At 46.2% G+C, this 12,422-nt stretch overlaps 2 protein-coding genes across 2 annotated transcripts in view; both read left to right on the top strand.

Moving 5' to 3' along the window:
- The window catches only part of LOC120894123 (barH-like 1 homeobox protein), a 166,367-nt gene that overhangs the window by 146,773 nt on the left and 7,172 nt on the right, over positions 1-12,422 (top strand). The gene's annotated exons all lie outside the window — the stretch shown is intronic.
- LOC120894122 lies at positions 838-7,324 on the top strand. The gene is made up of 2 exons (XM_040296506.1): positions 838-1,582; positions 6,764-7,324. The coding sequence occupies exons 1-2, from the start codon at positions 966-968 to the stop codon at positions 7,002-7,004; spliced, it is 858 nt and encodes a 285-aa protein (XP_040152440.1). The 5' UTR covers positions 838-965; the 3' UTR covers positions 7,005-7,324.

The raw sequence follows: 12,422 nt of genomic DNA, 5'->3' as shown, positions 1-12,422 counted from the left end.
GTTGGTGCTGTGCTGCATCGCTCTCGTGCGGTGGGCGGGCCTGCTCAGCATCGCTTCGTGGATGCGCGGTGCCTGATCCTGTTGGTGCTGTGCTGCATCGCTCTCTTGCGGTGGCCCGTTCCTGCTCATCATCGCTTCGTGGATGCGCGGTGCCTGATCCTGTTGGTGCTGTGCTGCATCGCTCTCGTGCGGTGGCCCGTTCCTGCTCATCATCGCTTCGTGGATGCGCGGTGCCTGATCCGGTTGGTGCTGTGCTGCATCGCTCTCGAGCGGTGGCCCGTTCCTGCTGTACACCAATCACAAGGGGCACGGCACTACTCGAAAATAGTACGGTGAATAAGTCATCGGTCCCTGCTCATCCAGGACCTAATCGCACCAGGTCCCCAACCAGACAGAAGCAGTTAACGCGCGCGGCTACCAACCCCGCACTTACAGGTAACCTCTCATTTCCTCAGGAATACGTTCTACTGGCAACTGCGGTTTTACTGTTGCAATATGGTGATGGTAAATGGCAGCGTATTCGCTGCATAATAGATTCGGGCAGTCAGGTGGACGCCATCACTACTGACGCTGCCCAACGACTCAGACTACCATTGACACCTGGATACGTAATACTGAATGGGGTAAGCGGCAATATCCAAATAACTAACAAAACACAAGTTTCAATTACTACCACCAATGGCACGTATCGGCGCCAATTAAATATGTACCTTCTTCCTGGACTAAATGACCAACCTATCCGAGTAATCGAGTATGCTGAATCGGAATTGCCCCCCATGAAATCACTTGCTGAAGCCCGCTTCAGTTATCCTGGTTCGATTGATGCTATTCTAGGAGCTGGAGTCTTCTTTGATGCTCTTCGTTCCGGCGTTCGTCAGTTATCCAATGGCCTCAGGCTTCTGAATTCCAAATTTGGTTGGTTAGTAGGGGGATCATTGAGCAACATTGATTCGTCCAATCGGTACATGCGTAGTTGTAACTCTTTGGAGTGTGGAGATGTGTTCAAGGAATGTATCGAGCAATTTTGGAAGGTTGAGGAGATCACTCCGATCTCAACAATCAGTAGTATTTCTCAAGAACTCGACCTGGACGAACTCTTCAAAAGACACTTAACCCCTGCTGAAGATGATCGCTACGTGGTTCGAATTCCTCTACGGGGGGAGTTGACTCAGCTAGGAGACTCTCTTGAACAAGCACAACGACGACTATTTTCCCTCGAACGGAGGTTATCCTGGCATGAGCCTACTTACGATGAATACCGGAAATTCATGCGTGAATATTTGGAAATGGGACATATGACGCCAGTTCAGGCGAATGAACTACATATGGTACGCTGCGTGATACCGCATTCGTGTGTGATCAAAACTGATTCAACTACCACCAAATTGCGTGTAGTATTTGATGCGAGTGCAAAATCCAGCAGTGGAGTTTCACTCAACGACATCCAAGCCATCGGACCAGTACTGCAACCTGACCTAATGCATATTTGGTTGGATTTTCGTACACAAACGGTAGTGGCCACTGCAGACATCGCAAAGATGTATCGTCAGATATGGGTGGCAGAACCTGATACCTGGATGCAATGTATGTGAGAATCAGTTAAACATCAAAAAAAGAAGATGGGTGGCTTTCGTTTAGTTCACTTTATTTCTCTCCAATTCGCACGTTCACCTTCGACATTTCGCGTTCAACTGACCTCTCGACCCAGCAGCGCGCGCCGCTTAAATACCCTCCTTCGCTCACTCGGCGCTCGCCACGATATCGCTATCTCTTTTCCCTACTTCACACGGCCTTTCCTCGACCAATCCTTTCGCTCCGAAGGATCCTCACCGCATTAAAACCGATAGGGTTTCATATGTGACGAAGCCGTCGACGTCACTTTTGGCCCTTCGCCATTGATCTTTTCCACGTCAAAGCGATCATGAGGACGAACACTGGTTACCTTATATGGTCCAAGGTACTCAGCCGCGTACTTCCTTCCAGGCCCGGACTGCGTCCGCTTAATCACCACCAGGTCGCCTTCGCGGTAAGTTGTAGCCGACCGCGCTCGTAAGTCGTACGATCTCCGTTGTTCTTCTTGGGCTTTCTCGATAGAAACCCTGGCACCAGCTCGAGTCTGCTCTCGTTGATCGTGATGCTGGGCCACTCGAATTTCTTCCATCAGCTCACCTAGTCGTAAATCTCCTTCGTGTCTCATCGGTACCCCAAACATCGCTTCAAAAGGGGTAACACCGATGCTCTGATGTGGGCTAGAATTAATCCCCCGTTGAATATTGGCAACGTGCTTATACCACTTTGCGGGATCGTTTACACTCATCTTTCGCAACATAGCAATAATCACTTGATTTACCCTCTCTACCTGCCCGTTCCCGCGCGGAACACCTGTCGTAACTTCCACACGCTCGATATCCTGATCCTCACAGTACCGCTTAAAATCGTTTGACGTAAACGCAGCCCCTTTATCGCTTATAATACGCCTTGGATTACCAAATACCTCGCTCTGTGTCGTTAATCGCTGAATTACTTCAAATGAATTCGTCGTTTTAGTAGGATATATCCAAGTAAACTTACTAAACGCATCAACTACTACAAACAAATATTTATACTTTTTCTCTGTAATGTCCATTGGACCCAAATGGTCTACGTGATACGTGTCTAACGGAACGTCACCTTTCGCGATTGGGTATAATAAACCGTCAACTTTTCCCCTTTTACGCTCTGCGAGGATACATTTCACACAACACTCAATCGTTTGTTTTATTTTCTCACTCGCGTTTGGAATGTAAAACTCCTGTTCGATAATACCCTCTATCTTAGGAGCTCCTAAGTGACCTTTTTCGTGTATCCTACGTATCAAATCGCTTTGCATCCCCGATGGTACCACAATCACTTCCCTACCTTTCACTACTTTCATCAGCAGCCCATCACACATGACAAAATCTTCAAAAGATTGTGTTTTCAACAATTCAATAATTGCCTTCGCACGCTCGTCACTTTGTTGCATTTTTCTGATCGCTTCTATCATAGGGTCGCTTTTCACAATCATCACCGGTGCCCTGCTCAACGCATCCACATGCTTCATCGATGAACCTGGCCTATGCACCACTTCATATTCATACTCTTCGAGCATCAAAGCCCATCTCGCGATTCTTGCCGACAGTTCTTTCGATTTTAAATTATGCCCAAACGCTGCACAATCTGTAACGATCTTAAACTTGATGCCTAAGAGATACACACGAAACTTCTCAACAGCGCGAACCACCGCTAGCACTTCCAAATGATACGCACTATAATTCTTCTCATGACGTTGACTCATGAAGGCAACAGGATGAAACTTGTCGTCGTCGCTCTTCTGCATAAGCGCAGCACCATAACCGTACTTCGACGCGTCCGTATGGAGCTCGGTTCCGGCACTTTCGTCGTAGATCTTTAACACCGGATCGGTCACCAAACACCGTTTCAACTCGTCAAAACTCGAACGCTCCTCTTCACCAAACACAAACTCAACACCTTTCTGAAGCAAACTTGTCAAAGGCTTCGAAATTGTCGCGTAACCAGCAATAAATTTTCGGAAGTAACTCGTAAGTCCCAAAAATCTTTGCAGCTGCTTCACATCTTTCGGTTCCGGAAAAAGCTGAACCGATCGCAACTTACTCGGCGCTATGCGATAACACCCGCCGCGAATCACATACCCGAGATACTCCACTTCATCCTTTAAAAATTGCGATTTTTTCCAATTGAACTGCACACCGTTCTCACTCGCAACATTTAACAATTCCTTCAACGTTTGAAAATTACTTTCCTCATCTAATGAAGGAATTATTAAATCATCCACATACACCAACACACGCTCACTCTTGATAAATGCCCGAAACACATCCGCTACAACATTTAACATCCGTTCTCACTCGCAACATTTAACAATTCCTTCAACGTTTGAAAATTACTTTCCTCATCTAATGAAGGAATTATTAAATCATCCACATACACCAACACACGCTCACTCTTGATAAATGCCCGAAACACATCCGCTACAAACCGGCTGAAACTCGCTGGACTATTGGCCAACCCGAAAGGCGTTCTAAGAAACTCGTATTAACCTGTGTGGGTAACAAAGCCTGTGTACCGCTGGCTCGACTTTTCCACAGGAACATGAAAAAACGAATTTTTCAAGTCAAGTGTGGTAAAAACTCTGGCTGACTTCAAGCGATCGATTTGATCTTCTATGTTCCTCATGGGAAAACAATCCTTAACCATTTTTCGATTAAGTTTGCGATAATCAACACAAACGCGTAAAGAACCGTCCTTTTTTCTCGCTAACGTTACCGGACTCGCAAAATCACTCTCACTTTCTCGAATTATTCCCGCGGCTAACCACTCGTCGATTGTTTTCTCCAGCACCGCCTTTTCACCCGGAGCAAAACGCCTTGGCGACGAACGCACAGGCGTCTCGTCATGCAAAATAATTTTCGTCTCAACACGACTATTCACGTTTCCCGCAGGTTTGTACCCCGAAATAACCGCCTTTACTCTTTCCGAAAATCGAGGAGACACATCCAAATTGTCTTCATTGTCACACACAATAGAAAACATTTCATCCGTTGAACCATATGGCCTGACTTTGACACCCGCCGTTGTCATCGTAACTTCAAAATAGTTCAAGGAATCTCTGCAAAATACTGCATCGTAAGACATGCTTTCATTTGGCACCACAAAAAATCGCACACCACTAAAAACGTTATCATCCACCGTAACGTCCACCGTGAACATGCCGATCGCCTTTGTTCTCATGCCACCAAAGCCCTGGAACCACATCGAAGTATCGATCAGCGGTGATCCCTCGATTCTTTTGTAACAACCTATTGTCACCAAGTTTTGGTTGCTTCCACTGTCAAACAATGCCTTGACCGATGTTTTGTTCAACACGACATCAACCATTCCCACTGATTCTTCCGTCACGTTGATTTTCGCAGGAACGACGCTTTTGTTCCGCGCACACTCGCTCGCCTTATGACCGTACTCACGACACGAGAAACATTTCGGACCACCCTGTGTCTGCGCGCACGCGCGAGCTTGGTGTCCTTTGTTTCCGCAATTGTAGCATCGCTGCTCCGCCCGTTTGTCGACGCGGCTACTGGATGACAAAACTCGTTTGTTTTCTTCTTTATCTGTCGTTTTCTTCTTTCGAGCCATGCGCACTTTTTCAAAGTTGAGCAACTTTTCTTTTAACACTCGAATTGTTTGCGCCTCGTACAGCAATGATTTGAAAAAATCATCGTCGGTCACACCGTTTACGATGTACTCACACAAGCTTGGTTCGTCCAAATCGATTTGGGCAGCAATTCGTTGCATTTCGTAAACGTATTCTCGCATCGTCTCGGCCGTTTCTTTCTTCCGATTCGCGAGAATCCGATGCACATCACTAGACCTCACAAATGGAGCAAATTCCGCGATCAGCTCTTTTTTCAATCTCGCATAAGTTTGCACATTACACAAAGACGACACGAACTTTCTTGCGATTCCCGTCATCTTTTTACGTAACATGATTAGCTTTTGTTCGTCATTCCATCCTGCTGACTTTGAAACTGAATCGAGGTGTGCCAGCCAAATACGCACATCGTGCCCATCCTCTGCTCCAAACGTCTCAATGCTATCTTCCACATCTCGAAATGCGTAAACGCGTTGCGGTCGTTTAGGCGTCGAAATTCGCACAGCAGTTTGAAAAGGGTCTTCTTCCGTTTCATCGTCATCCTCGACAGCAAAGCTATCACCTTGTTCTTCTTCCGGAAGATCCAGATCCGCTTTTTCCTCGGAATCGTCATCGCAGCTCTCGTACGGTTGGTTACCCGCGTAGTGTTCGACGTCGTCTGTGGCGTTAGATGGTTCTGCTCTGTGTCCACTCCCGGACGGACCGGCGTAGTCCCCTGACGCAACCGTCGCTCGGTATTTCACAATTCGATTCGCGATTTCCACTTTTCCTCCACTGGTTTCTAGGCCAAGCCTCTCACACTCGCGCACCAACCCAATCTTCGTTAAATCTTCACAAAGCTCCTTGACCGTTGCCATTCTATCTCTCTCTCTCTCGCGGTACTTTCACTCACAAAGCCGACACACACCACCACACAACTTTCTGGCGGCTTCCCGCACTCACGCACAAATGTCACACTAGTTGACTCGTAAAATTCACACAGAATTTTCACACGCAGGTTGCTGTAAAGCCTCGCTAAATTTCTTCACTCGGATTGCTTCGGAAAGCCTCGCTATCACTCACGGATTCTCACTGGTTGCTAAAAATAAAGCCTCACTAATTGCTTCACAAGCCTCACTGATTCGCACGGATTGCTACGAAAGCCTCACTGATCCGCACGCGTTGCTACATAAGCCTCACTGTTCTTCTCTTTCACAAAAACGTCTCACTATTTGCCTTGATAAAAAAGCCGCACAGTTTTTTACTATTTAATCATAAAATAGCCTCACGAAACATCACACAATATCGCACCGATTGCTTTCATCGCAAAAGCCTCACTCGTTTGGGAAAAAAGTATCCCGGTTGAGCCCCCATGTGAGAATCAGTTAAACATCAAAAAAAGAAGATGGGTGGCTTTCGTTTAGTTCACTTTATTTCTCTCCAATTCGCACGTCCTTCACCTTCGACATTTCGCGTTCAACTGACCTCTCGACCCAGCAGCGCGCGCCGCTTAAATACCCTCCTTTGCTCACTCGGCGCTCGCCACGATATCGCTATCTCTTCTCCCTACTTCACATGTATCCTATGGCGTAATGATCCACAGCAATCAGCGCAAATGTATCTACTTCGCACTGTCACATACGGTGAAGCTTCGTCCTCATATCTCGCCTGTAGGGCACTTCACGAGGCCGGCCAGGAAGTACGCTCTACGTACCCAAAAATTGCCGACGTAATTCAAAAATCATTCTACGTAGATAACCTACCTATCTTTAAGAACTACGTGATCTTCGAACCGGCGTCGAAAGGGCACTCCTGAACAGAGGAATGCCCTTACGAAAATGGGCATCCAATGTTCCTGACGTGATCGATGACATACCCGTAGAACATCGAGAGTCTACGGCTCAGATTGGCGATAAGCAGGCCATAAAAATGTTAGGTTTGGCTTGGTGTCCCTCAGAGGATACTTTTCAACTGATCATTGATGACTCCTTCTTTGCACCAATTAAGACCATGAGTAAACGACATTTGGTATCCAGAATTGCAAAACTATATGATCCCATCGGAATGCTTCAGCCAGTGATTATCAGAGCAAAGATCATGATGCAGAATCTGTGGCGCGATGGCATAGAATGGGACGAGGAGCGCGTCACCTTGCGTGATAAAGGAACCCGTCCGGCAAAATGAGTGTATTTTTTGAGTGATTTGAATGACGCTGTCGAAATACAGTGTCTCTTCGACGAATGAGTTACACCCTCGCACGAGCCCTCCCCCTCCCACCCGTAACGCACGGTGCGCTCTGCAGTTCTCAATGTGTTTGTGTTCTTTCGAGCCATGCTACCAACACATCAAAAGCTTGTTGTTTTTCGCTTTCTTTCATGCACTTATTCTAAAACTAAACACAAATTTTCTGATCAAAATAGACCGGGCCCGTACTTCCAGAGGAGCTCATGATCCAATTATTTCAATGTGTAAAGCTTTCAATAAGTTCTACTGCTTTTTTGACTTCAACATTACAGTTGCCACGTTTAAATGTTCATGTCTGTTTTCAAATATATAGCAAGTAAGGTTATTTTAAGTATTACTTTATTTTAATATTACAAAGGCCCCTGCGCGCGCTACGCAATTATCTTCAATAAATAAATAAATAAATAAACTAACACTGTCATTTTTTATTACATTAAACACTTTATTGAAACATAAAGTACACACTAAAGTACACATTTAGAATCCTTCATACTCACGAATGACGTCATACTGCAAAGTACCGGGTCGAGTCAGGCTGCGGGAAACTTGTCGACAATCTGCGTTGACTCTGTTCAGCAAATTCTTACCTGTCGATCCACGCACTGCATGTGCGTCTGTGCACACTGTTTATTCACTGCACACTTTACCAAAACACACCGGCGTACGAGACTTGGAACGAAATGCGCACCAACGCACAAACACTGCGCGCGGGACTTAGAACAAAACACGCACAACCATCTCCGGCAAAGCGTCGCGCTGTACTGGTGGTTTTGTACGCGTAGGAGGGGGGACATACGGAGCGATGGTTCGATGCTGTAGTGTAAGCGAGACAACACGATGTGACGAGCAGATCCAAGTTGGTGAGCTCGCTGAAAGAAGACACACACATTCACAGACGGCTCGCCAAAGCACGGTATTTGTATTGGTGTTAGTGAAGCGCGCGTGTAAAACAGAATGCGAACTCTCATCGCAGCGCGTTTCTCCTTGCTTCCTCAAGCTTCCTCATTCCCCTCGGCCTGAATCACTCAAAATTTGGGGTCTCATTGTTTGCGTGGAATGGAATGAGTTCACTGCCTAGCTTCCCTTACTTCGCCAGTTGCAGATACCACGAATGGTACTGCCAAGTGAAACCAAAAATGCCTCCACTTACGGATTTTGCGACGCCTCAGCGAAAGCCTATGGTTGTGCTATATACGTGCGTTATCTAAATGTCAAGGGTAAATGGAAATCGCACCTGTTGTGTTCAAAATCAAGGGTTGCACCACTAAAAGAACTCACCCTTCCGCGATTGGAGCTACAGGCAGCATTGCTTCTAGCCGAAGTCGAAAAAATAAAGGATGTATTCGATACTTGCATAACTCAAACAAAATGGTGGACAGATTCTCAAGTAGTGCTAGCTTGGGTGCGCTCTAACAATATGAAATGGGATGTATTTGTGAAGAACAGGGTGGCAAAAATACAACCAATAACACATGCTTCAGACTGGCATTACGTACCCACGAAACTCAACCCAGCAGACATAGTTTCTCGAGGACTGTCAGCTCGCAAATTAATTAGCGCTGAGTTCGTACAGCTGTGGTTCGAGGGGCCACCTTTCAACAGTACTGATGAAACACCCCAGCAGTGTACCTACAGCATTCCCATCCCAGACGAAGGCGCTGGCACCTCACAGTTACTGACGGCAACCATAGGTCCGACTTGTGCTGATCTCATCTCGCAGTACAAGTACCACAACTCATTCATTAAGACTAGACGACATTTTGCTTGGCTAGGCAGAACTATTCATAACTTCAGATCAAATACCACTAAAATTCGTGTCAATTGCAAGCATGCAGCCGAGAAATGAAATGGCCCACTAGGATTGGATGAACTAGACCATGGACTAAAGCTTCTACTACTGATGATGCAAACCTCAGCTTTTCCAAATGAAGTTCAAGAAAAAAATAACACCGGGTCCGTAAGTGCGAAGGGACCTTTCCAACACCTCAACCCAATCGTCAAGGATAAGTTGATTCACGTGCAAGGACGACTATTGAACGCTGACCTGTCTGATGAATGTAAGTTGCCCATACTTGTGCCTAAGGCTCACCCATTTGTTAAAGTAATGATTCGACATATCCGTGAAGACAACTTTCACGCCGGTGCAGATTTTGTCTACGTGGGATCTACGTGTACCAAAGCAATTCACTTGGAAATAGTAGAGAATCAGTCAACATCTGCCTTTATCTCGGCACTACTCAGATTCGTGTCCCTTCGTGGAAGACCAGATATTATATATTCGGATAATGGTCGCAACTTGGTGGGTGCTGAAAAGGAGCTAAGTGAGCTTCGGAAAACGTTCAACAACCGAGAATTTCAAGACGACGTAGTAGGGGCCGCTGCCGATAAGGGAATTCGATTTTCATTCATCCCTCCTCGGAGCCCCAATTTCGGAGGACTTTGGGGGCCAATATTAAGGTGGCAAAGCGACTGTTGAAAGCTGCCTCTAAAGGAGCCCAGCTAAACGTGATTGAACTACAAACATTACTGCACCAAATCTCAGCCATTCTCAATTCCAGACCTCTCACCGCAACCCACACCAGCCCTGATGCCATGGAGCCTCTCACTCCCGCTCATTTCCTGATAGGAAGACCATCATTTGCAATTCCCGCCGAGGTGACGGTCAATGATTCGGAAGCCACAAAAACTCGATGGAAGCGAGTACAAAAACTATGACAGCAGTTTTGGACACGATGGAGGACGGAATACCTAGCTCAGTTACGTTGCAGCGCCAAATGGACGAAAAAGACCCCCAACATACAAACCGGGCAGATTGTATTAGTGGGCGACGACAACGTACCAGTCGGGCGGTAGCCAATGGGAATGGTGACAAAGATCTACGTGGGACCCGACGGAGTAGTTCGCGTAGCTGACGTACGGACGGGCAGTGGCACTTACAAGCGAAATGTCAGACTTCTTGCCCCACTCCCTATTGACCCTAACGATGAGACGGACGACGAAAAAGCAGCAGAGGGAGATTGTTCTCAAAGTGACAGGGTGAAAGACGAACACTTTCAGACGACAGAGCACGAAGATGACCCACCACCATTGAATAATATTTGGGACGGGCGACTTCGTCCCAAAGGGGGGAGTAATGGTGACCGATAAAACAATCCACTCGAAACTGAGAAAGAAGTCGACTTGCGTTCGTTCTATAAGCCGAATTTGCTATAAGCTATAAGAAGAATGCGTTCGTTCTATAAGCCCGAACGCGAATCTATTCGCACACGAATTCGAACGCGTTGATACTATAATCTTTCTCTCGACCAATCGCGTGACGACACGTATCGCCGCCACGTGTAATGCAAGAGGAACGCGATCTCTAACGTCCGGCGAGAGAGTGATCAAAGGATCAAGCAACGGGAGATCGTTCTCTTTCGTTCGAAGGCCATCGGGGCGTGAAGACGTGTTCGCGAGTGATATCTATATTGAAATAAATCTCGCAGTGAATTCGCAGAAATATACTTTCGTGATTAATCGCACAATTTAGTGAAAGAAAATACCTAATTCGTGAGGAAATATTCGTGTCACAGCTTCGTGCAAAAACAATGGTAAATAATCCTAGCTTTGATTCTTATTATTTAACTATGTTCAAGGAGACGGACGGAAGGAGATCAACAAACAAAATACAGAAGAGCAAGTACGTGCTTGTGAAATAAAAGAGTGAGAGCGCAAATATAAATGTAGAGCCAGAGAGAAAGTATGCAAGCAAAACCACGTAATGAAATTAGTCTGGTTTAAGGGTTTGCTCTTCTGCTTCATAGCTTGCACACGTTGCAACAGACGTTGCTTTTCAAGAGAAACAGTCCAAGCAGCCCTGCAGTAACGCACCGTTAGTAGTTGCTAGAATTATATTTTAGAGAAGTTCCATGAAATCGGATATTCCATTCCTCTAACAATATTCTGCATATTTTCTGTAGACTTTAAACATGTAACTGGATTTTTTAAATAAAACGATAGACATTTCTAATTTGTCCTGTAATACAGTCGTCATCTCGCACAACTGACTAGCCGGCTACTTGGTACTTCGTACTAGGTATGTTAAGACGTTAAGAAAAGTATTTTTGGTGTAAAGAAGAACTTTTCTAACTAAGTGTTTTGAACTACAAAAGTGTTTGTTTTTTGGCACACACAAACTAGCGCACCTCGCACGCTTAATATGTGCGACGGTGTTCGTGACACACCGTCGTCCTCCCAAACGGTGACCGATGGCAGCGCATCTGACACGGCAAGTCCAGGGGTTGGCAAGGTAGCCCACAACAATGCTGTTTTTTTATAATAAAAAACATGCTAAAAATTTACTTTAGTCGGCATCGTGGTACAGTCGTCACCTCGTACAACTTAACAACATGCCCGTCATGGGTTTGTGGTGTAATCGCTGGTGGTAATGTTGCATAAATTAGTATGCTTGGAAATTCGTGTCTACAGCAGCACATCTATCGCTATCGGATAACGGTTAGCGTTTCGAAGCGTTAGCAATGAGAATTAGAACGTAGCGGCAAATAAGGGCACGAAGCGTAGCACATGAAGCGAAGCACACGAAGCGTAGGGCCGAGCAAAGAAAGGTGCGTGAGAGCGCCACGCATAAAAACAGGTGTCCGATCGGACGATCGCTCCCCAACCGTCACCAGCACTCAGAGATCCTTTGCCTGCGAACAGACGGCGTCCACAGCCCTGCCCACGCCCGAATGCAGAGCCGATGGCATACGATTCTATCTTCACCATTAACATGACAGGGACAGTGCTTATACCCCGAACGTACCCGAAAGGTATGCATGCTTTACTCATCAGGATCTAAGAGCAAGGACAAGGCAAAAGAGACAAAAGAAAAATTTCCTCACGGCTACACATGTCCTTTTGATGCGTTGTCTATGCGTCTCGCTCGGTATCACAATAGCATACGGCAGGTAAGCAGTACAAATGCTGCTACCTCCCAACCAACCAAACCGAG

Source organism: Anopheles arabiensis, chromosome 2, assembly GCF_016920715.1.
Source record: "Anopheles arabiensis isolate DONGOLA chromosome 2, AaraD3, whole genome shotgun sequence".
NCBI classification, from domain to species: domain Eukaryota; kingdom Metazoa; phylum Arthropoda; class Insecta; order Diptera; family Culicidae; genus Anopheles; species Anopheles arabiensis.
This window is presented reverse-complemented; position numbering and strand designations above follow the sequence as displayed.